Source organism: Pinus tabuliformis, chromosome 5_1, assembly GCF_031772625.1.
Source record: "Pinus tabuliformis cultivar Carrire ecotype Pingquan chromosome 5_1, CPIR1, whole genome shotgun sequence".
NCBI lineage: Eukaryota > Viridiplantae > Streptophyta > Pinopsida > Pinales > Pinaceae > Pinus > Pinus tabuliformis.
The window spans coordinates 380,767,452-380,794,169 of NC_142305.1; the positions used below are offsets into that span (position 1 = coordinate 380,767,452).

Consider the following 26,718-nt stretch of genomic DNA (forward strand, 5'->3'; position numbering starts at 1 on the left):
GTTGCTGATTTGTTGGAATATCTGTCTCCGGAGAGAGGTACTACTGCCAACGATATTCGCTGAAGGGTAAGGCATTTCTGGCACCCTAGTTGTATTCAGGAATCTTCTTAGTAATACAAACCCTCTATATGCTGCACCGGTTTTCCCGCATTGGGTTTTTCCAGGGACGATTGTCCAAAAATAACAGTGTCCCTTGTGTGATTGTCTTAGTTTACTTCAGTACATGATCTGTATATCTGTGAAGGCTGCATTTGTGTTTACTTCGATGTTTATGCAATTAAATAACTTGTTAATGTAAAGAACAAGTAGGAGATTGTAAACTAGTAATTGCAGTAGGGGTTTCTGATGTGTTAGATTCAGGAATTTTACACTATACGAACCAGTCAAGAGAGGAGAGAGAAGAAGAGATGTGTTGATGTGATGTCCAAATGAGGTGACCGTGATGTGTATTTATATGTGAATATGGAGACCCAATTTGCCCTTTAAGCCAACTTGTACTTTTGTGAACTTGTGGGTTTCCATTAAAAATAATATTTTTCCTTGATGAAATTAAATTCTTCCAAGGGAAAAGAGGATCTTCTTTGGATGCGAAAGGTTGTTCAAAGGAGGGAATTTGTCCTTGAGTTGCCAAATTAACAATCATTGTTATATCATACATAGCATGCTCTCATCCCCTAGAGCCTCGAGTAGTATAATAAAACAAAATTCAAGAAAAGGCAAAAGAAAAATGAAGAACGGTGGAAAAACAAAGGCAAGGGTAACTCATGTACCATAATTGCTCCCTCCTACATTTTGTTGATTTGGGGTAGCATCGGATGTGCTCTAGCCACAAAAATTGGCGGAGAGGCTAAAGCACATGAGATCTCCAATACCCAGAAATGGTTTGGGCAAATTCTAAACAGTTTGGGAGATATTAAAATAATTAATTTTTTTAATGGAGTCCCTAAGTCTAAACTTAGGGAAAATAAAATGTGAATCAATATAAAACTGTGTTAGAAGGGTCCAAAAGTCATAGATCAAGCCAGAGTTAATCTTAGCCATTGATTAGGGATTTAATCTCAACCGTTGAATTGTCAACGAGAAAAGTATAAGAGGAGGCTTGAGGATCACTTGGGGAACACATTGAGTTAAGCAAGAATTCGATTTTCTGGGGCAAGGCTTGCTGAGGAAATCAAAGGAGTGATCAAAGTTGTAGCTGAGGGGCAGTGAATACAGAAGCAGAGAAGCAGAGAGGGTATCGGGAGCATCAGCGCAAAAGCCAGAGAGAGAGGGACGCAGAGCCAGTTAGAGGCCATGCAGAGGCAGCTAGGAGCTGCGCAGTGCCTGAGGAGAGCCAGCGTGGGTGACGCAGAGGCTCTAGAGGCTGACGCTGGGTTGACATTGGGCCAGAGAGGCTGACGCAGTCCCTAGAGGCAGATGTTGGAGATTTCGTGGGGCAGATTGGAGCTAAGAGCTGTGGGATTGTTCATCTGGGGTTTTAGTCGAAATATCTGTCTCCGACTGAGAGGTACTACTGCCAAGATCATTCTTTGTTGGGTGAGTTGGTTTGGCACCCAGATTGTATTTTGAAACTGCTTAATAATAAAACCCTCAGATAGCTGCACTGGTTTTCCCGCATTGGGTTTTTCTGGGGACATTGGTCCAAAAACAACGGTGTCACTTGTGTGCTTGTTTTTCCTTCAGTTGATGATCTGTAATGTGTTGAGCATGTACTTGTATTTATTTTCAGTATTTACATGGTAAATAACTTGTTAATTAAACAAAACAAGTAGGCAGAAATAAATCAGAAAGTACATGAAGGATTTCTAACAGTTAGACTTAGAAATTCCAACATGGTATCAGAGCGTGGTTGCAGATCACAGGAGAACTAAGGGCATCAGCCGAGCAGAGCAACAGCAGCAGAAACAGTTGTCCCGAGTGACAGAAGTTGTTCCTAGCGGAGAAGCAGCAAGGGAGGGGTGACGCAGTGCCTGTGTCATCAAGTTTGAGCCAGGAGAAGAATCAACGCAATGGCAAAAGGGAGCAGACCTGACCTACGTTGTGTCCGGTCATCTTTCTCAGTCAGGAAGGATTGATGCCTGTGGCCAGGAGGTGCTGATTTTTGTTGATGCAGGTATTGCGCAGAGCCTAGAATCTCTAACCTTCAGTTTGTTGAGGCATAGGAGACTGTGGGTAAGCTGCGGAGTGAAGTTAGTGGGGGTATTGTGGTCAGAACAGTACCTAACAGGGAAAGAACAAGGAGGAAGGAGTTGCTGCCGAGGATTTCTAGCCAAGAAATCCGGATCAGTGGTGCAGTTGCACTAATGATTGGAGTGGGGGCATCTCGACATTGGCAGAGGGGTTTCCAGGAGGGAAATCGAGGCTCAGAGGGAGTCACACCGAGAACTTCCAGAAGGGAAGTAGAGGAGCAACGAAATGGTAGTGAACGGGGTAAGAGACCAGGACAAATTGGACGGAGCCTCAAACTTCGTAGTCTGGAAGGCCAAAATCTTGTCCGTTCTAGACAGGAATCGTCTCAAGCACTTTGCCTTGAAGACGATAGCGATCCCAGTTGACCCGGTTGAGAACGACAAGTACGAGGAGGCAATGGCGAGGGCCAAGAGCATCATCCTTGACAGGGTCAAGGACCATGTAGTACCACATATTTCCGAAAAGGAAATGACAAATGCGATGTGGGAGGCCTTGACGAAATTATATCAGCATACTTCCATGTAGAGGAAGATGCTACTAGAAAATTAGTGGCGGTCATACGAAATGCAGAAGGGAGAACAGATGGACACCTTCCTCGGTCGATTGAAGGAGATTCGGGATCAACTGACTTCCATAGGGGCCACGTCGGATCAAGAATTGATGGTGAGGACAACCCTGAACGCAGTCTCAAAATACTGGGAGGTGATTGTCCAGAGCATACTGGGCAAGTCGATCCTTCCAGATTGGGAGGAACTGTGGGTGGCTCTTCGCCAAGAAGAGATCAAAAGCCTAACTAAGGCGAGAAGCAGCGGCAAGGGGGTCAGAATCAAGGAGGAAGAGGAGGATTCTACCCTAGCATCTGAGGAAAAGCAAGAGAAATGGAAGAAGAAGGACCTCTCCAAGGTCAAATGCTTCCACTGTGGGGAACTGGGTCACTATGCGAGTCAGTGTCCAAGGAAGAAGAGCAAGGGAGAGGCTTCCGAGACCAAGGTTGCGCTAGCAAGGGCAAAGAAGGAAGTGGAGACAGATGATGACTATGCCATGATTGCTCACATGCCACTTGAGAGGAAGTGGGGAGACATCGAGTTGTAGTCAGATGGACTACAGGCGATGAGGGGCAGGATCCTCGAGGTACCCAGCCTCTTGGATTATACCTTGTTACAGGAGCCTCGAAGAGGAGTAACAGTACTGGCGGATTTCAGTAGAGATGGATGCGGATGGAGCGACAGAGGGAGCTACAGTGCAAGAGTCCTAGGATAGCGTGAAGCAACAATGCGAGGTGCATGGAGTTGTTGTAGCAGCGCAGAGGTTAGAGAGGGAGCACTTGTCAGCGACAGAAGGAGTTTCAGCATCATGGGTGTCTCTAGCCTGACAGAGATGTCAGAGTTGGGAGATCAGTTACTTACTTCTCAGTAACTGAGTTGTAGTGCAGCAGTTAGCAGTGGTAGTGCTATGGGTAACACGATGCAGCATGATGAGAGGGGTTGCCATACGAATGCAGCAGTGGCAATGGCAGGGCCATGGGTAGCAGTACATGATGCAGCAGTACAGAGGATGTTGGGCAACAGGCCTAGCATCAACACCAGGACCGATGCTGGATGATCAGGGTGATGCTCAGTGAAGAGTATTACTAGAGCACAGTCCTCGCTAAGAGGGAGTGTTGATTTGGGGTAGCATCGGATGTGCTCTAGCCACGAAAATTGGTGGAGAGGCTAAAGCACATGAGATCTCCAATACCCAGAAATGGTTTGGGCAGATTCTAAATAGTTTGGGAGATATTAAAATAATTAATATTTTTAATGGAGTCCCTAAGTCTAAACTTAGGGAAAATAAAATATTAATGTGAATTAAAATAAAACTATGTTAGAAGGGTATATAACATTAATGTTATATACCTAGGGGGGATAATATGGGGTACCAAGGGAGGTACCCAAGGTAATAATGTAATAATGGGATGGGCCATAGTAATAAATAAGGTGGTTAACCCATATCATGTAAGGGACCACAAGTAGTTAATAATAATGTAATGGGCCCATGGTATTAGTTTGATGGTATGAGGGAACCATGGTAATGATCCATGGTATTGTATGTATGAGGCCTATATAGAGTGATGTTAGGGTCCCACCCTAACCCCCTTATTTATGTCATGGGATCACGTCATAGTCAAGAGTCAATAAAGCCCATATTAATATTTGTAAGTGGTTAACCCGCAATTAATGACGGGACCACAATTAGTTGCAAATAGGCCGTAGTATTAGATAGATGGTATTAATAAAACCCACGGTATTGGCCCGTGGTATTGCATGTATGAGTCATATATAAAGGATAGAGACTCCCTGCGAGGAGCATCGTGTCTTATTTTGTAGTCGAGCTCTGCTCTATTGGAGGTTGCCCCCTCGAAGAGGCAAGTGAACATTACTCTCTGAATAATAAAATCATTGCTATTCTGTGTTCTGGGTATCTTTTCTTCGCATATTTTGTATTTGGGTATCATTTCGTAGGTTAAGAGCATAACAAGTGGTATCAGAGCACTTTCCAGGGCCGGTGGGATCTCCAATTCTTAGCAAATTTTTTTTTCGGCTAGAGGCGTGTTCCGGCGTCTTTAAACCACGGGATTTGTCGTTGAGCGCATAAACCTGCGGATTTGGGGAGGCATGCACGCAGGAAATACAAGAGGTGGTCACGTCTATTGGACTCCCTTGTAACCCCTGTGGGTACCCCTTCGAGTAGTAGCGCATTAGACAGAACCGCGCACGGACTGTCTTCCATGTACCCTCTGGGTATATCGGAAGCCCCCTAGGCTCCCTTGAAACCTCGCCATAGATAAACCGTCGGCCGTCTTGTGGCTACAGTACACCGAGAACAGCACTCGGAGAGATTACTTGCCCGTACGATAGGGTAGTCGGGTTGTACGGCTAAGGGTACGGTAGATCCTCCTTAGTTAGAGCCCTGAAACATTGGGTCGAGTACTACTGCCAGACCCTTATGTATATTGCGATCTGTAGCACCTGACACTCCTCAAGACCATAGTTCCCTTTTCTATCGGGGGATCGCACATCATCTATATCAGATCCGCTTGTGCAAAGGAGTGCAGTAGCAGCAGCAGACATCAGTCCCGCAGTCTCGAGTTCACAGATCAGTCATTCCGATCTATTAGATCCAGCCGATCCGCAGCAGCAGTCTGTTCCGCTGCCCAGAGCTATCCGATCCGCCATTCAGATCTCTCAGATCCACCAGATCGGAGTTGTTGTGAAGGGTTCCTATACCGGGGTATAATTTTCGCAGGACTTTTGGCCGCGTTGACATTTTGAGGATTTGGCGACTGCAGTATTGATCAGGAAGGAGTAAAACTCCGTTAGGAGTTTTCCAAAAAAAAAAAAAGTCTGAGATCTTCCGGGGCGCTTATTGGTGATCTAGCCAATTGTTCATCAGGTTGGTGTATGGTAGAAACTAGAGCCCAAGTGATGGCCAATGAAAGGATGGACAAACTTGAAGAATCCATGCAAACCCTCACCAATCAGCTTAACGGACTATGTATCCAGGTCCAGCAATTAATCCCGAAGGGCAAGGAGCAAGCCCACGAGGAGGCGTATAATGGCAATGAATACAATGAGGGTGAGTCTAGCCACTCTCCTCACGTCTGGCACACCCACCAACAACCCAGTCAGCGACCTCCCAAGTTGGATATGCATAAATTTGATGGTTCTCACCCGTCGGCATGGATAGCACAAATGGAGCAGTATTTCAAACTGAATCGCATCTTAGATAATGCGACTCAGCTTATGTTGGGGAGCATGTACTTGGACAATGAAAGGTGGCAATGGTGGGAATGGCATCAACGTTGCAATGGACCTTTTAGGACTTGGACCCAATTTACAAAAGCTCTTCAAGACCGCTTTGAACAGGAAACCTCTTTTTTGGGTCGTCTTACTAAGCTCCGACAGACGGGTACAGTGGATGAATATATTACAGCTTTTGAAGCCTTAGCCTTCCGCACTTGGGGTCTCTCAGATGTGTTCTACACGGAATGTTTTATCAGCGGTCTTAAAGAAGCCATCAAAGCTCAAGTCTTACTGCACCACCCTCCCACATGGACAGAGGCTTGCAAGGTAGCCCGTAACGTGGAACGTGCATTAGCAGCCCAATACAGTCGCCCAAATTTCTCCACTAAAGGTCGCCCCCCACAAGCTCACAACACGACTCAAACACTTAAGGTCCAAAAGGTGTCACCTGCGGAAATGGCCGAAAGAAGAAAGCAAGGACTATGTTACTACTGTGATGAAAAATACTCCCCAGGTCATAAATGCAAGGAGCCCAAATTTTTTCAAATAGATGCCACTGACTATAGCTCAACAGAGGAAGATCCACCACTTGAGGAACATGAGGCGCTAGAAGAAGACAACCAAAAGGACAATGTCTCTGACGAACCAGTTATTTCGTTGCATGCGTTGGTAGGGATTTCTTCCCCTCAAACTCTCAAAATCAGAGGTTTTCTTAAACATCGCCCAGTAGTAGTCTTGATTGATAGTGGAAGTACACATAATTTCATCCATCAAAAAGTCGCAGAAGCAGTGCATTGTTTTGTACGAGCAGTTTTTAACTTCCAAGTCCAAATTGCGGATGGGGGCACAATGAAATGTGAAGGCCGTTGTGAAAATGTCAAACTTCAAATGGGGGATTATCAATTGAAAACCCACATGTTTGCCATACACATGGGGGGTTGCGACATTGTCCTCGGCGCTGAATGGCTCCGCACGCTTGGGCCAATCACAATGGATTTCCAGGAGTTATATATGAGTTTTAAGCAGAACAACTCCACACATACCCTCCGTGGACTCCAGGCGGGAGCCCCCTCTATCATCAGCTCGCATAGGATGGAAAAATTGTTAAAAAAGGGCCATCATGGAGTGGTAGCTCAATTTAATGCCATCCAGGTCGTCGAAACCAAGTCTCTGCCAATTCATCCTGAGATGCAACAGATTTTAAATAACCATCTGCCGGTCTTTGACAAGCCTCATGAGCTTCCACCCTCGCGAGGGGAACATGATCATAGCATCACCTTGGTTCCAGGGGCCCAACCCCCAAATGTGCGGCCATACAGATATCCGTTCACCCAAAAGAATGAAATAGAAAAAATAATCAAGGAACTTTTGGAAGCAGGTGTCATTCGTCCCAGCATTAGTCCTTATTCATCCCCAGTGGTCATGGTGCTTAAGAAAGATGGGGAGTGGCAGATGTGTCCTGACTTCAGGGCCCTCAATAAGTTGACAGTCAAAGATAAATTTCCCATCCCGGTGGTTGACGATTTGCTGGACGAACTCAATGGGGCTCAATTCTTCACTAAGTTGGATCTTCGCTCAGGCTACCACCAAATTCGCATGAAGGAAGTCGACATTCCCAAGACTGCTTTCAGAACTCATGAAGGCCATTATGAGTTCCTGGTCATGCCATTTGGTCTTTGTAATGCCCCCTCTACTTTTTAGAGCCTTATGAATCACATTCTCAAACCATATCTCAGGAAATTTGTCCTTGTCTTCTTCGATGACATCCTCATCTATAGTGGCACTTGGGCTGCACATCTTCAGCATGTAGATCTACTCTTGCAACTGCTCCGCAAGCATAAATTATTTGTCAAGATGTCCAAGTGTTCGTTTGGCATGGAAGAAGTTGAGTATTTGGGCCACATTGTGGGGCGTGAAGGTGTCAAGGTGGACCCCAAAAAGATCCAGGCAATGCAAGAATGGCCTCAACCTAAGACCTTGAAGAGCTTGAGAGGATTTTTGGGTCTCACAGGCTATTATCGTAAATTTGTCCGCAACTATGGCCGCATAGCGAAGCCCCTCACTCAACTCCTGAAGAAAAATTCCTTCTTCTGGAACGAGGAAGCACAACAGGCATTTACCGCTCTCAAAAACGCCATGTGTTCCACTCCAGTCTTAGCACTACCTGACTTCACCAAATCCTTTGTCATTGAATGTGATGCTTCGGGGATAGGTATTGGGGCGATCTTAATGCAGGAAGGGTGACCTTTGGCCTTCACAAGCCAACAACTAAGTGGGAGGAACTGGGCCAATCTACCTACGAAAAAGAAATGATGGCCATCTTACATGCAGTCGAGACCTGGCGACCTTACTTATTGGGGCGACGTTTTCAAATCCGCACAGATCATCACAGTCTTAAATATTTTTTGGAGCAACGCCTATCCTCCCCACAACAAAATAAATGGCTTGCCAAAATGCTGGGATATGATTATGAGATCATTTACGAGAAAGGGAAAGACAATAGTGTAGCGGATGCATTATCTCGCCAATTTGAGGAAGAAAGTACTCTGCTAGCAATTTCCCTCCCCATTCCAGAGTGGATTGAAGAGGCTCGCAAGGAATGGTTTTCACACCCCGGGCTATCCCAACTCATTTCTCAATTGCAGGTAGATCCAAATTCCACCAAGGGCTACTCGTGGCAGGATGATATTCTTCGCTACAGGGACAGAGTAGTAATAGCACCAACATCCACCCTCAAAAGTCGCATTTTTGGGAGAATTGCACTCATCTCCCATTGCAGGACATTCAAGCTTTCAGAAGACGTATGCTCGCACCAGAAGATCATTTCTTTGGACAGGCATGAAAAAGGACATCCTTACTTTCGTAGCAGAATGCGATGTCTGTCAACGCCACAAAGGGGAAACCGTCAACACACCAGGCACATTACAAACATTGCCCATTCCGACATCAATTTGGACGGAGGTTTCTATGGATTTCATTATAGGTCTTCCAAAGTCCGGGAACAAGTCAGTCATCATGGTGGTTGTGGACCGACTGTCGAAGTATGCTCATTTCTGCGCCCTACCCCATCCGTTTACACCAACTTTGGTCGCTCAATCTTTCATGGATCAGATTTTCAAATTGCATGGCATGCCCACTTCTATTGTGTCCGATCGCGACCCGATCTTCACCAGTAATTTTTGGCAGGAACTTTTCAGGATACAAGGCACTCAACTAAAACTCAGTACTTCCTATCATCCGCAAACGGATGGTCAAACTGAAGCCGTCAACAAATGTCTAGAAACCTACCTTAGGTGTTTCACTTCAGAAAAGCAACACCTTTGGGTACAGTGGTTACCTCTGGCTGAATGGTGGTATAACACCAACTATCATGCCACCACCAAAATGACTCCCTATGAAGCAGTATATGGTCAACTTCCGCCTTCCCCTACTTCTTATCTCAAGGGGTGCTCCAAAGTACAAGCAGTGGATCAACTCCTACAATACCACACAACCATGCTCGCCCATCTTAGAGAGAATCTTCATCAAGCTCAGAACCGCATGAAGCAATAGGTCGACCAGCATTGCTCAGAGCACCAATTTCAAGAAGGGGATCAGGTCTTTTTGAGGCTGCAACCATATAAGCAAACATCACTCAAAGACAAGGGTTGTCAAAAGCTCTCTCCAAAATTCTACGGACCATACCAAGTACTTCAGCGCATTGGAGAAGTGGCTTACAAGTTGGCTTTGCCACCTACTGCAAAAATCCATCCAGTTTTCCATGTATCGTGCCTCAAGAAAGTGATTGGGACCAATTGCCGAGTTCAAACCAGTCTACCTGAATTGGACGAAGAAGGGTCAATCTGGCTTCAACCCGAATAGGTTTTAGACACACGAGACAAGCACCTGCGCGGCCGCATGATTAAGGAAGTCCTAGTCAAATGGAAAGACACCTCTCCGGAAGATGCAACTTGGGAACCAACCACTATTCTTCAGCAGTTTCCGCAGCTTCAGCCTTGAGGACAAGGCTAGTCTTAAGGGGGAGGGCATGTTAGGGTCCCACCCTAACCCCCTTATTTATGTCATGGGATCACGTCATAGTCAAGAGTCAATAAAGCCCATATTAATATTTGTAAGTGGTTAACCCGCAATTAATGACAGGACCACAGTTAGTTGCAAATGGGCCGTAGTATTAGATAGATGGTATTAATAAAACCCACGGTATTGGCCCGTGGTATTGCATGTATGAGTCATATATAAAGGATAGAGACTCCCTGCGAGGAGCATCGTGTCTTATTTTGTAGTCGAGCTCTGCTTTATTGGAGGTTGCCCCGTTGAAGAGGCAAGTGAACATTACTCTCTGAATAATAAAATCATTGCTATTCTATGTTCTGGGTATCTTTTCTTCGCATATTCTGTGTTTGGGTATCATTTCGCAGGTTAAGAACATAACAGGGAGTGTTGATTTGGGGTAGCATCAGATGTGCTCTAGCCACGAAAATTGGTGGAGAGGCTAAAACACATGAGATCTCCAATACCCAGAAATGGTTTGGGCAGATTCTAAACAGTTTGGGAGATATTAAAATAATTAATATTTTTAATGGAGTCCCTAAGTCTAAACTTAGGGAAAATAAAATATTAATGTGAATTAATATAAAACTATGTTAGAAGGGTCCAAAAGTCATGGATCAAGCCAAAGTTAATCTTAGCCGTTGATTAGGGACTTAATCTCAGCCGTTGAATTGTCAACGAGAAAAGTATAAGAGGAGGCTTGAGGGTCACTTGGAGAACACACCGAGTTGATCAAGAATTCGATTTTCTAGGGCAAGGCTTACTGAGGAAATCGAAGGAGTGATTAGAGTTGCAACTGAGGGGTAGTGAATACAGAAGTAGAGAGACAGAGAGGGTACCGGGAGCATCAACGCAAAAGTCGGAGAGAGAGGGACGCAGAGCTAGCTAGAGGCCACGCAAAGGCAGCCAGAAGCCACACAGAGGCAGCCAAGAGATGCGTAGTGCCTGGGGAGAGCCAACGTGGGTGACACAGAGCCTCCAGAGGCTGACGATGTGCAAACACTGGGCCAGAGAGGCTGATGCAGTCCTTAGAGGCAGACGCTGGAGATTTTGTGGGGTAGATTGGAGCTAAGAGCTGTGGGATTGTTCATCTGGGGTTTTAGTCGGAATATCTGTCTCTGACTGAGAGGTACTATTGCCAAGATCATTCTCTGTTGGGTGAGCCGGTTTGGCACTCAAATTGTATTCTGAAACTGCTTAATAATAAAACCCTCAGATAGCTGCACTAGTTTTCCCGCATTGGGTTTTTCCGGGGACATTGGTCCAAAAACAATGGTGTCATTTGTGTGCTTGTTTTTCCTTCAGTTGATGATCTGTAATGTGTTGAGCATGTACTTGTATTTATTTTCAGTGTTTACATGGTAAATAACTTGTTAAGTTAAACAAAACAAATAGGCAGAAATAAATCAGTAAGTACATGAAGGATTTCTAACAGTTAGACTTAGAAATTCCAACACATTCATACACCCAAATATGTGAACATCACTCATCATTACCACCCTTGAGCCCATGGCATTTAGCCTTGAGAGCCCTGTATCCCAATCCACGTCATCATTGTCCGCATGACACCTATCACCTGAAGGATGTAGCTTGGACATGTCCTTCCCTTTAAGGGTTGGAAACACCTAATAGGGTTGTTCATTAGCCTCTCCTACCTAGGGAGTTAACACCATCACATGCTCAAAGCCCCAAATTTGGAGGGAAGACCCATTATGAAGTCTCATTTGTGCCCTTGATTAACAAGCTTGGTCCACTCAGATGCACTAATGAATCATTGTACCTGATGGTGAGGAGACACATTGGATCTTATACAGGATTGGCAGGTGGTTTTCTCATGGGTTGGGCAACTTAATTGGGGCCCAAGCCCACCAAAGGATCATATTGACATTCGTAAGGGATACATTGAGAGCCATGGGTTTCCATCATGTGACAGAGCATTATCTCATGCCATGGGTAGCCTCAGTACTTTCAACAACTTGTTCATTGTCCTACATTATATGCAAGATGATGCACTTGGACCTGTAGTGCCCCTAGCCAACTTAGCAGTATATACAAGGTTTGGCACCTGATCCGGGGTCCAAAGTAGGTTTGTCTCATCCTTGAGACATGGGAGGGAAAGCACCATCTTTTGTGCCCTAATTTGGAGCAATCTACATGCTTATTTTCTATCAGGAGACCCATGAGACCACTACTTGTGCCCTAAAGCCACTTTGGAGCACCACATGATGATTTTCTTAGAGATCAAGGGGCCAACCCCTTGTCTATCATTCATGGAGCCCTAACTCTCATTATGGCACCTTGAGGACTCAACGAAGCCCTCGAACAACCCTTTTACACCATGACTTCATCACTTCGGTTTACTTATGGATGGCTTCTTTTTCTCTTTATGAGCTACTTATTGAGCTTGTCACCAAGGACATGTTATTTGCACATTATTTTATGATTGTAGGGGCTATTAGGCTAATTCGTAGAGGATCAGATAAATTAAGATCTCTCCCTTTGTGAGATATCATCATCATCACACTTGGATCTTTTTGTAAAATAATTTCGCACTTCTTTCTCTTAGACAAACTTGGATGTCTTTCATACATTTCGATATTTTTGGGAGCTAATTTCTATTTCTCTTGGAGATGATTCTTGATCTATGATCGGATATATCTCTTGTTATTTTATAAGTCATTTTTGTTGAATATTTTTCATGAAATAATGTCTAATGTGTGGAATCATTGCAACTAGCTATATCTTTTATGCCCTATTTTTATTGAATATCATTGTAAAGATTGTTAGATTGTAGATTGCACATGTTACTCGTTGAATAACAAGTAGATGAATGTTCTTAATGGATTGAAACTTGTTTTCCTTCCATGAAAGTGGAGATATTGGGTGGGTAATTGTTGAAAGGTAGTTGCTAGGGCATCGCCTTTTGACTTCCTTGTGGAAAAATTTAGCAAAATTAGAATTATCATTGACTCCATACCTTAATGGAAGTAGGCACTGGTCCAGGTAAATTTGGTGGTCACCCCTTCTTTCCTTCTCTTCTCTCTTCTCCAAAAATTTTCAGCATCTTTTCTAGATGGCCTAGTTAGGGCACCTTGCAAAATTCATTAGAGGAGGTATTTCTCAAAACCGCTTGGACAGGAATTTGCGCTAGTGTCTCCTCTAGTGATTCTCAAAGTTTGAAGGAATTCCTATAGTTGGTTTGCAAGAAAACATGTGTCGTAGCTCTGACTTTGTAAGCCCATCTTGAACGTCTTAGATTGGGTGATCTTCTTGAGGGTCACCTGCACAAAGTATTCAAAGGAATTGATCATTTAGACCCTTTCCCTACCTATCTTGACCTGGTGAGCACCTTGGAGGAGTTCCTCCCATGGCTACTCATAAACCCTATGTCTTGTTTAAGGCCCTTTCTAGGTCTCTCTAGTAAAGCCGAAGCTCTTTCAAGTGAAAAATCACTTTGCGAAGCTTCTAGAGAGGTCCTATTTCACATTGGAAGTCTTGACCGTAGGCATACTCATCATCGTTGAATATCTCTAACCCTAGGTCTAGGTCTTTCTTGGAAACCCTTTAGGGTCTCTTGAAGCATTGAGCCCTAATTGGGCCTCTCCCTAAATGGGCCTTGGGAATCACTTCATACCTTATCATTGATCTCTTCATTACAAGTGATTTCCTCCACACTATGACTCCTCCCATCAATGAAAGTCTATAAAGAGCAGGGGACACTGACTGAGGTGACAGTGGGTCTTTGTCGCATTGTTGTCACTTGGTCTAGTAGTTGCCTCGTAGGTTTCCCTCCTAGGACCTGTTACCGCTCAAACTAGCAAGGGTCCTAGGAGGGGATCCTATGGAGCAACTACTAGGTCAGGTGGCATCAATAGAGCGATAGCCCACTGTCACCTTAGCTAAAGCACCCTGCTCTTTACAGACTTTCATCGATGGGAGGAGTCCCACTGTGAGAGGAATCACTAGAACAGATATATCAATGATGGGATGAAAGGTGATTTCTAAAGCCTATTCAAAAGAAAGACTTAGATAATGGGCTTGCTTGCTATGGAAGCAAGATGGAGGGCTCTCTAAGAAGGGATAAGAGGATACCTAGACCTCGGGGTTGAGGAGTGCTACTTGAAAAAAAGTGCCCAAGATCAAGGAACCCTAAAAGAGAAAGGGTTTCCTTTGTGAGATTGGAGTTTCAAGTTTGTAGGACCACGAAGAAGCCCAATTGGACCTAAACAAGGACAAGGGTTTGGTTTGTAGCAACAAATTGATGGTCTTGACCAAGTTGGGAGGAGAATAGGATCAAAGGAATTGAATTTGTCTTGGAATTTGAGTGCAATGATCCTAATGAAGCCACTAACCTAGGGAGGAGAATGGTCTTCAAGCTAGGTCTTGGAATATCTTGAGATTCCATTGTGGGATCAGCCTCAAATTTGGAGGACCTCTCAAGAAGACCCCAACGTAGTAATTGGTCAATTTTCAAGGATTTTCAATGGCTAGAAATTATTTTAGGTGATTCCCTAGGATGCCTACTAGGTTAAGGCTTAGAAAAGAAGGGAGGTGAAAAGAGTTTTCCTTTTTGGGATCACCTTTGGACTAGACCAGTGCCTAGCCTATTGGGAGAATGGAGCCAATGCAAATTAATGTTTAGAAATGTCTTATACCTAATCAAGGAGTATCCTAGCAACTTCGCATAGCCCTATAGGCGACAAATAGGTCACCGGGAAAGTTTATACTTCTTTGATGTTGCAATTGATGACTTATCAAGGTAATAATGAATAATCATATACCTTTAGGACATTTGTTCACCATACTTTGCATGAAACATATGAAAAGCCCTCACAAAGACAAGTTTTAAGAAATTTGCATTTCTTAAAGGAAACTACACCAACTTCATGAGAACAAAACATTCATACATTACATAAGTGACAATACATGTAAATTAGAACATGAAAATGACACTTACAAGTATAGCGAAAATCCTCCAATCATCAATGTGCAAAAATATTGAAGCTCCAAGACAAAAGATAAGCTTTCCAAACATCGAAATGCATTTAGAAATCCAATTCATCCATCAAAGAGGCTAGCCGAAATTCTCAAGAAGAGATAGTCCAATCCAAAAATGTGATGAGAGAAATGAATGAGCCTCTCATCTATTTATACAATCCATAAGGGGGTTCGAATAACCTAAATGGCCTAATTAAGCCCCAAATAATAAAATAATGTGCAATAATAACATCCCTTGGTGACAAGCCCACCAAGATAGCTCCATAACACAAAAATAAGCCTCCCAAGAGGGAAAAATAGTGAATACGATGAATCATTGGGCCCTTGAAGAGGCCTAGTGGAGTTCAAAGTGTGCCAAGGTGAGAGAATAGGCTCCAAACATAGTGATCAAAGGGGTGGCCCCTTGATATCCAAGCAAATCAAATGTTGTGTCTCCATGTGGGTGTGGGGGCACAATGACATCCTCATGGGTCTCCAAATGGATTGATAATGCTTGCATACCATTTGTAAGGGCTAGTGATGACACAAGCCCTCTCTCTGTCTCCCATGGTGAGACACATCCTCATCTAGGCCCTGTAACATCTGCCAAGTGTGTGGTAGGAAAATAAGAGGTCTAGACATCATGGAAAAACATTATGCACAAAGGGAAGGACACTGACTTGTATAAATAGATCCTCTCTTGCAAACAGAGAATGGACGATTGGACAATCGATGTCATGAATTTCCTATCAAGACCCTTTCTAGTGATGTCATGTTTTAGTGTTATGGAGAGGCCATGATTGGGAGGAAAAGCAGAGGGATAACTACAACAAGATGGTTGCTTCATGTGATGATCATAATGAAAGAGGCAACCACTGTTTGCTCATCATCTTGAAGGGGTGGCCGGGAAGAATTGACATACCTAGTGAACTTCTTTTCCTCAAAACCATTCTCAGAAGGGGAAAAAGGTTCATCACTAGTAGTGGTTATGTAAGAAGGTTTGAGGAAAGGGTCCACATGTGACTGAGCTGCAATCCCAAGATCATGAGGAAAGACAAGGGTCCTATTGATATCATCATTGGTGTCGTAGATAGGGTCTTTGTCAAAATGATAGCAATTGATTTCCCATTTCCCTTCTTCGATAGGTAAGTAACCACTGATGTCAATGTCCAAAGGGGCAGTAGGGTCATCTTTCTTGAGGTTCATGATGTGCACAATGTTAGGGAGTGTTAAAATTGGCAACTAGGGCCAAACTCCATATGGGTCACCTTATTTATGACAACTAATATTTTTCTTGGATTCCTCTCTCCGAGAGGCGTAAGATTTATCTAAAGATCATCTGATTCCAACATGTCAAAATGAAGATATGAATTTATTAGTATTATTGACAAATTTTCAAGGTTGGCCGGAAAGCAAAAGAGGCATTTTTACCCCCTAGTTCATCCTCAATGTTGCATATAAAAGGAGGAGACCTCAAGGCATTATTTCATCATCTCATCTCATCACATCTCTCTCTCCTCACTTGATTGGGTACGCTAATCTGGGCAGCAATCTCTCACATGTTCGAAGGAAGGACACTTTCTGTTTGGTTGTTTCACTGCATTGACTGAATTTCAGAAGCTTGTCTTTTGGGTTGCGTTGACTAGCGTTGACCTCCCTTTGTCTGCGCTTTGGGTGTGGCATCTTCTCCTTGGCAGGCCCCAGATCTGGGCAAAGAAACCGAGGTGATTTGACCTCTGGTTTGACTAGCGTTGACTGCCCTAGTTGTTGGCTGCAATTTGACTTCAGTTGACCAGACTTTGACCGAGTTTTTTGGATTTTTTTGGATTGCTTAGGTTTGCTGTTGGAGGCCGAGATTGACTGGGTTTGACCGAGTTGCTTAGAGGAAGAATTCTGCCCTATTTGACGAGCGTTGACTTTTCTTGTTAGGGCTTTTCTGTTGCTGTCATAAATTATCAGATTTGTAAATTTGTACTATCTCTCTCTGCTGAACTATTGAAGAATATAAGAAGAATTGATCAAGGGTTTCCGCCTATGTTGCACGAAACTTCAAAGAACCCGATGTTTCGGGCTATACCCATACCCGAAACTCCGAAACTTGGCCGAAACTCGACCATCATGTAATCATCTATTAGAGATAATATAGACTGGTTTTTCCTTTTAAATAGTCATCTATGGGTCTTATTCCTTTTCTTCTTACAAGATAATGTGTTATTCACTTATTTATTTATATTTTTTATATATACATATATGATGTTTTGGCTGATGCTTTTGCTGACATTTCCATTTTTAGGAGGTGACGTTTCTAAATTTTCGGAAACTCCGAAACATTTCGGCGTTTCGTGCAACTTAGGTTTCCCCACATTGGGGTTTGTCCCTGGCTGGTGCCACATCTTGTGTCCTCTTGTCTTGACTTGTTTTCTACTGTTTATGTTTATGTTCTATCTGCATTTTACTATCATGCTGATGTGATTGCTAAACTGGATATTGATATTGGGATAATAAAGAAATTGAAGTAAATTTCTCTTAAGCATAGAACATACCAAAAATTAACATGGTATCAGAGTTGAGGTGAAGACAAAGGCCAAGCAAGAGTGAAAGAGCAATCACCGAAGATAGTTGGACAAGGACAAAAAGGTTCAATGGGTTCCTCATCCCACTTCCTGACTAAAGACAAGCTCCATGAAAATTCTGACTATCATGGATGGAAGATGTCTCTCAATCTGACCTTGGAAGAACAAGAAGTGTTGGGTTATGTGAAGGGTAAAATCCCTGAGCCTCCTTCAAATGCACCGGCAGCTACAAAGTCCAAGTACAATAAGGCTGAAGTCAAAGCAAAGAAGCTTATCAAAGATTCCATTAACAAGCGTCTAGTGGCCTACATCTCGGATTTGAACACCTCCAAGGAGATCTACGACAGGTTGGTCAGCGTGTTCAAGGTTAGTGATGTAAATCAAATTTTATTTCTCGAAAATAAGTTGAAGGATATTAAGAAGGGCAAGGACAAGGATATTCAATCCCACTTCTTAAGGATCATTGAGATCAAGAATGATCTTTTGTCAATTGGAGAGGTCATTCCTGACCGGGAACTCACCATCACTACCCTTGGAGGACTCCCACCCGAGTGGTATATATTTAGAACCACTATTCTCAATAATGATCGAATTCCAAGGTTTGAAGAATTGATGTCGAGATACATTCAAGAAGAAACAAGAATGGTGGAACAAGAAATGCCTTCTAATAGAAGCAACCCCACTGCTTTCTCTGCTCATGCCAAAAGGAGAAATAATGCAGGGTCTAAAGGTCATTTCAATGGAAAGCTTAGATCTAAGGGTGGAAGGAAGGGTAGGTGCTTTGTTTGCAATAAGTTTGGCCACTATGCAAGGGAGTGTCCAAATAGAAGGGACACATCACATGATGATGATCACAATCACTCCAAGGGAAACTTCAACAACAACAATCAAAGGAATAGCAAGTTCAATGGCAAAGGAAAAAGGAATGTGGGACATCAAGGAAATGGCCAACCCTCCAAGAAAACAAGGAGTTCCAAGTATGAAGAATCAAATGTTGTTAACAATAAGCAAAAGGAGTACTATCTTTATATCGACCCTCTCCACTACCTCTCCTCTGGACACTTTGGGGAATTGGCTAATTGACAGTGGTGTCTCAAGGCACTTCACCAAATATAAGGAAGCTCTCTCTAATCTGATAGAGAAAGAGACAAACTTGGAGATTATTCTTGGAGACGATGCCACCTATACCGTGAAGGGAGTAGGAAATGTTACCCTTCAATTGAATCAAGGTAACACGATTCACTTACAAGAAGTTCTATATGTAGTATGTACCTGATCTCAAGAAGAACCTGGTGTCCATTTCGGCAATGGAAGACAAAGGATACAAGGTGGCATTCATCGATGGAAAGGTACATGTTTGGAAAAGGAATTTTGAAGATGCTTTTACTCTTGGGTTTAGGGTTGACACTCTGTATCAAATTGGAGAAAGTCCATTGGGAGCTATGTCTTGCGACACATCTCTACAATTTGAACTATGGCATCGGAGGTTTGCCCATCTTCATTATAAGGCTCTTCCCGATGTGAGACAGATGGTGACAAGTATGTCCAAGTTCAAAGTAGAGCATGAAGGTGTATGTCCGAGATGTGCCGAGGGAAAACTTACAAGGGGACCATTCCCCTCGAGCAATAGCAAGACCATCGATATATTGCAGTTGATCCACTCTGACATATTTGGTATGATGCCCGTAAACTCTTGAGGATACTTTATACTATCTCACCTTTACGGATGACTATTCTCGCAAGACTTGGATCTACTTCTTGAAAAAGAAAGATGAAGTGTTTCCTTGGTTCAGTCACTTCAAAGCCATGATCGAAAACCGATCTGAGAAGAAAATCAAGATATTGAGGACTGATAATGGGACTGAGTACGAATCAAATGAATTCCATGATTATTGCAGAGAAGCTAGCATTAAGAGGGAGACCACAACACCATACACTCCCGAGCAGAATGGTGTGGCTGAAAGGAAGAATCGTATTATTGTGGAAGTTGTTCGTGCCATGCTTCATGATCAAGGGCTTCCGAAGTTTCTATGGGTTGAAGCTGCAAATACCGCTGTGTATGTTCAAAACCGATGCCCTCATCAAGCATTGGACTCCAAGACTCTCGAAGAAATGTTCATTAGTAAGAAACCCGATGTCTCTCATTTTAGAATTTTTGGAAGTCCCGTATATTTTCATGTGCTGAAAGAGAAAAGAAGCAAATTGGGTGCATCTAGGAAGAAAGGAATCTTTGTGGGCTATAGCGAAAATTCTAAGGGCTATAGAATTTATGTGGCTGGTCAAAGGGAAGTTGAGATAAGTCATGATGTCACCTTTGACGAAGATATGGCCTTCAGCAAGATCAACAACCTTCCTATCCCAAGGAAGGACAAAGAAGCTGACACCGGAAGACAGGGTGAAAAGGAGGACGAGACGATCCCTGATGTTGATGAACCTATGAATCCTATTGATCCTCCCCCCCAAGAGCCCTCCTCCTCCAAGAGGAGACCCTCATGGCTAAGGGAGACTCTCGAAGATGCTGAGAGACATATTGCACCAAGGGGGACTTTTTGTGAGAGCAAGAAGCCGAACAGGTATCAAGGATACTTGACCGCATGAGCTCTATCATTCAAAATGAACCTTCATCATTTGAAGAAGCCGTGAAGCAACAAGTATGGAAGGATGCAATGAATGAAGAGTACGAGTCTATTATGAAGAATGATGTCTGGTATGTGGTCCCTAGACCCCAAGACAAATCGGTTGTCACCTCTAAGTGTCTCTACAAAATCAAGCATGGAGCTGATGGAAGTGCAGAAAAGTTCAAGGCTCGCTTTGTTGTTGAGGCTTCTCTCAAAAGGAAGGTGTAGATTACGATGAGATATTTGCACTTGTTGCCCGATACACCACCATCCGCTCGATCATAGCCCTTGCTGCCTCGCAAGGATGGAAACTACATCAGATGGATGTCAAGACCGCTTTCTTGCATGGTTCGATCAAAGAGGAAGTCTATGTGGAACAACCCAAGGGGTTTGAGGTTCATGACTGGGAATCTCATGTATGCAGGTTGAAGAAAGCTCTCTATGGCTTGAAGCAAGCACCCCGGGCTTGGTATGAGAGGATTGATAACTATTTGATGAAGCTGAGATTCACCAGAAGTGAAGCCGATCCAAGCCTTTACTTTAAGGTTGAAAATGATATACCTCTCATACTGGTACTTTATGTGGACGACCTCTTTCTGACAAATGCAGATCCTCTCATTCACAAATGTAAGAGGGATTTGGATTCTGAATTTGAGATGAAGGACCTAGGACTGATGCACTACTTCCTAGGGTTGGAAGTCTAGCAAAAGCTAGGAGAAATTTTCCTATCTCAAGGAAAATATGTTGTGAAGATATTGGAAAGATTTGGGATGGTGGACTGCAAGCCTGTGACTACCCCGATGGAACTTAACTTCAAGAAGTTATGTGGTAGTGCTGCCAGACCTAAATTGGGAAATGCTTCTAAGTATCGTCAACTCATAGGAGAGTTGATGTTCTTGGTGAACTCCCGCTAGACATATGTTTTGCAGTTAATACGTTGAGCCAATATATGGTTGAGCCTCATCACATACATTGGATTGGTGCCAAGAATCTTCTAAGATATTTTCGGGGCACTATCACTCATGGATTGAGATACACTGCTGGAGATGTGAGGCTGCATGGTTATTCTGATGTTGATTGGGCCGGTAGTGTGGTGGATCACAAGAGCACTTCGGGGTGCTATTTCTCTTTGGGTTCTGCTTCGATATCCTGGATGAGCAGGAAGCAGAAGTTGGTTGCCTTCAGCACCACTGAGGCCGAATACATAGCTACGAGTATGGCCCCCTGTGAAGTTGTCTGGTTGAGGAAGCTCTTCAATGAGTTGTTTGGACATGTGCTGGATACCACTGTGATCCTCTGCGACAACCAAAGTGGGATCCGATTATCAGGGAATCCTGTATTTCATGATCGCTCCAAGCACATAGATATCAGGTACCACTTTATTCGGGATATGGTACAATGAGCAGGTCGCCGACATTCTGACAAAGCCCCTGGGAAAGGTCAAATTCTTGACTTTCTGAGAACGACTAGGAGTCGTGAAGAGACCCTCTTATGAGGGTCCTGTATGATATGAACATTGAGCTCTGGGAGCTCCGAGGGGCTTGGGGTACTTCTTGGAGCGATGAGCAACCATAGGGTGAGTGGTTCAACTTTCCCCTAGTGGTTTGTTGTGTACAGGGTGAGTGGTTCAGCCTTCCCCTATGATACCCCGTGGTGACATGTAGGCAGGATGAGTGGTTCATCCTTCTCCTGCTGAGACATCCTACCCATGCAGTTTGGGACTCATGGGAAGTACCTCTCATTTGGCCAATGAGTAGGGAAATGAGGATAGGGACCATAGTAATACCGATGGACGCATCGTGTACTACTGTACTCCCTATGCTAGGATGATATTGATCTGGGATCAATTGGAACTGACTTCGGGTCAATAAGAGTGGTATGAGACACTCTCTTTTGATTGGAACTGATTTCGGGTCAGTAAGAGTGGTATGAGACACTCTCTTTCTGAGACAAACTTCGGGTCAGTAGCGAATGGTATGATACATTCTTGATCACTTCTTCTTCTTCATAGTTCAACAGAGTAGAGTAGAGCAGTGCATTGATGGCAGAGATAGTACCGATTGGCAGATGGATTAGCAGATGGAGTTCTCCCTAGTTGAGAGGGAATGTTAAAATTGGAAACTAGGGCCAAACTCCATATGGGTCACCTTATTTATGGCAGCTAATATTTTTCTTGGATTCCTCTCACTGAGACATGTAGGATTGATCTAAGATCACTCAATTCTGACATGTAAAAATGAAGATACGAATTTATTTGTATTATTGACAAATTGTCAAGGTCGGCCAGCAAAAAAAACAGTTATTTTTACCCCCCAGTTCATCCTCAACGTTGCATATAAAAGGAGACCTCAAGGCATTATTTCATCATCTCATCTCATCACATCTCTCTCTCCTCACTTGATTGGGTATGCTAATCTGGGCAGCAATCTCTCACGTGTGAGGAAAGACACTTTCTGTTTGACTACGTTGACCGAATTTCAGAAGGCTGTCTTTTGGGCTGCGTTGACCAGCGTTGACCACCCTTTGTCTGTGCTTTGGGTGTGGCACCTTCTCCTTGGCAGGCTGCAGATCTGGGCACAAAAATCGAGGTGATTTGACCTATGGTTTGACCATCGTTGACTGCCCTAGTTGCTGGCTGCAATTCAACTTCAGTTGACCAGACTTTGACTGAGTTTTTCAGATTGTTTTGGACTATTTGGGTTTGCTGTTGGAGGCCGAAGTTGACTGGGTTTGACCGAGCTGCTTAGAGGAAGAATTCTGCCCTGTTTGACCAGCATTGACTTTTTTGGTTAGGGCTTTTCTGCTGCTGTCATAAATTATCAGATTTGTAAATTTGTACTATCTCTCTCTGCTGAACTATTGAAGAATATAAGAAGAATTGATCAAGGGTTTCCCCACATTGGGGTTTGTCCCTGGCTGGTGCCACATCTTGTGTCCTCTTGTCTTGGCTTGTCTTCTACTGTTTATGTTTATGTTCTATCTACATTTTACTATCATGCTGATGTGATTGCTAAACTGGATATTGATATTGGGCTAATAAAGAAATTGAAGTAAATTGCTCTTAAGCATAGAACATACCAAAAATTGACAGGGAGACAATTCGCAGAGAAGATGGGGCTATCTTCATGATCCTTTTTATCACTTTCTTTATGTTGATCAGATAAGAGAGACTGTTACTGGTCCTCTTCCCCTTTCCCACCTTCCCTGCTAATTTCATCTGTATGGCCTAGAAAGGGGCCTGCCTTTTCTTCATTTTCTTGAGTAGTGCTAGGACCACTTTTCTTGCTTTGATAACCATCCCACCTTTCAATAAAAATATCCTCAAATTGATTAAAGGCAAAGATGCTTCCTGGATGCAATTTACTATACCAATCCCAAGCGCTTCCCTTAAGTGTTAATTCAAAGATAATCATAACAACATCAGCTATAACTAGTTGGTCCACAACAATTTCTTTATAAAATGAAAATCTGAAAGTAATTTCCCATAGAAAGCCATCTACATGCGTTTGGGCACTAGAGACATTACTTCCATCAAATTTAGACAACCACCCTTGATGCTTGTCAGGCAATTGATAGATGGGTTCAGGGTATGCATCAAAGTTCTATGGTTTGAATGAACTGGACTTATGATAATCCATGGAATTTTGAATTCCCTGCTCATGGCATTTTCCGTAGAGCCCCTTTTCCATTTGAGGGGGAACTTCCTGGAAGTTATGGTTCTTATGGTGTAAAAATCTATGTTTTTTGGTCATCCGTTGACATTAATAAAATTGATATATTATTATATTTTCTTATCTAGAGATCATGTAATAGTTAATACCCATTTTCAATAAAGATTCTATTAGTCATGAAATTCAGTTGTTGAAATTTCCAGCTAGCACTGTATTTTAACATTGTTGGAAACTTGTCCAGCCACAGTGTCAATTTTATGACCTTATTGAATGCCCTTTTGACTAATGGATACACCCTCTATACACGGTCAGCAGGCTTAATAGAACACAAACACATAATGGTATTAGAATCCATTCCTGGGGCAGGTTGAGTTAAAGCATTTTCTAGTTCTATACAAAAACTGCTAATATTTAACAGTCACATTCAGTCATCTCATTATCATAATTATCATAAATTTTGAATAATTAATGTTTCATGAAATCCATGCAGATATGCTTTCAGTTTCTGTTTCTGTACAAGCTTTCAACAAGGCTTTCCCTAACGTGAGGAGAATATATATATTTCTGTATAAGCAGATGTCAAAGAAATATCAATGATAAAATTGGATCTTATTTTATATATCACTGAGTTTATATATCTGGTCCGATACTGATTTAGAAAATATTGAATTCAATCATTCTGTCATGACCATGGGATAATTTTTGCAAATGTGCAGTTGCATATTTACTTGGTGTGCCAATTGTGGGATACTCGCTAGACATTGGAAAAGAGCATGTTAATCTGATGGATGAAAAGTTGCAAAAGCGTCTGTACAGTGGCCAGCTGGATGAAAAAGAACTAGACAGGTCAAAAGAATGGAACATATCCCCCCAAGTTCATAAATTAAAATTTCAAGATCTTCTAGTATTTGAAAATATGGCAAAGCTAGTGACCAAACAAATTTTATAAAACTATAATTTGATAACAATGTTATGGTCTAATAAATTTCTTCCTTTCTTTAGCCAAATAAAGCTTGCCATTTTAATCTTTCCTCGAGAGCCTCTTGTCTTTCTCACTAACTGTATCCCCTAGAAGCATGGAGTAGCTTCTTCACACTTTACTAGTAACCTCACATTGGGGTACCATTTTTCGGTGAATGCCATCACTTTTAAGAAACCTGTAAGAAATGCCATTTAGAGTACCCATTTTTGGTTTCTTGATGATTAATCCGTCCCCTAAGAAACCCCCTCCATTTCTTGCAAAAACATGGTTGTTTCTTCAAGAAGTTGGAATTTCTCGAGAAACATAGGCCATGTAATGAGAAACAACCTTAATGAAAAACTGAAAAAAAAACAACCAAAAGTAAATCCCTAAACTCACTTTTAAAATAGATTTGTAAAGGCATGAAAATATCATTGTTATCACACATTCTGAAAGAATAAAAGACATTGGTTCTGCCACTGATTTTGAGTGCATTTGCTAATTCATGTGTGTGAGTATGTTAAGTTAGTGGTCATTAGATTGTATTATTTGAGAGCCAAGGCTTGAAAGCTTGGAAGCCAACATTGGATTCTTGGACCCTAGGGAAGAGCTTGAGAGGAGTTTAAATGTTGAAGATTTGAGGAGAACGTGAAACCAACACCACATTTCAGCCACATTAAATATAGTCCGACTTTGTACCACATTGTAGAGTTGCACAAGGTTGGCATTTGTTTACTTCAAATTTTATTTGTTGTGTTTGTATGCTTCCAATTTCTGTCGTCTCCTCTCTATAGTGGTTGTTCATAATCGGTATTTCAGGTTTTCATGCCTTATTTTTCCTGATTACTTCTAAAGAAATTAATTTCTCAAAAGGAATCCTTAGAACCTTGTAGGCACTCTTCTTTCCATGGTAGAGGGAACGATGGTATTCTTGATTACTTCTAGTTGCTCAAAAGGAAGTCAGGTAGCTATAATAGAGATCAACATAAAGTCAGGTAGCAACAGTGGATCCAAGTTTGCAGGTGGGTCACAATCATTGGGATTTGGGCCCTACCCAGTAAATGATTTATCATCAATGATTTGGGGCTGTCCCATCCATTGTCTACCTATAGCTTTGATTGCTTCTCCATCAAAACAGCCAAGTCCAAATTGGGGAACTTGTCTTTGAATGATAAAGAAGAAGGTGGGTTATAGGTAGCTATGGCGCTCATGTCATTGACTTTGACATTCATTGTATTTCCAAACTAGGTGGCCTACCTTGTGGTGTGCCTTGTTGTCGGTCCGACATGAATGAATCAAGTTCGAAGGGGAGTGAAACTCTAGTTGAACTTGGCTCATGGTGCAAGGAGACAAGCCCCATAATTCCATTAGTTGTAGGAGATGTGTCAATTCTACCTCTACCTTCTTGACTTGAACCTAGATTTGCAACCACGGGCATAAATTAGATTGCAATCATATTGGGTGAAATAGGTGAATTGTGTATTTTTAAAATACATTCATTTTTTTTTTCCCAAATAAAAAATAATATCTCTATTCTAACAAGTTTCTATTTTGTATGAAACTATATGACCCATGGGATTTGATCACCAAGGAGATTAGATTGCTAGGTAACATCCCCAAGGAGGAAATGAAGTGGGTGTTTTTTCTTCAGCATTCTCTATCTCATGAGATACTTAGTATGAAGAATGCAATGCCAATCACCCTTAGAGTATGAATAGGTTGCTGTTCTGGAACAACTCATATTAGTAGTAGTATGAAAAATGTATCCCCAATTACCCTTAGATTCCAAGTAGGTTATTTGACATGCTAATTTCCTCCCTCTCAGACACACATACATACACAAAATTTTGTGTTGATAAGTGTAAAGTGTTTAATCCATACCAATTATATAAGAGA

The 26,718-nt window shown here is 42.6% G+C and overlaps 1 protein-coding gene across 1 annotated transcript in view; it reads left to right on the forward strand.

Annotated features, from left to right (window-relative positions):
* Positions 1-26,718, forward strand: part of LOC149165035 (uncharacterized) — a 335,897-nt gene that overhangs the window by 234,329 nt on the left and 74,850 nt on the right. The window contains exon 7 of the mRNA XM_089432221.1: positions 24,578-24,707. Within this exon, the coding sequence (XP_089288347.1) occupies positions 24,578-24,707 (130 nt within the window). The remainder of the gene's footprint in view (positions 1-24,577; positions 24,708-26,718) is intronic.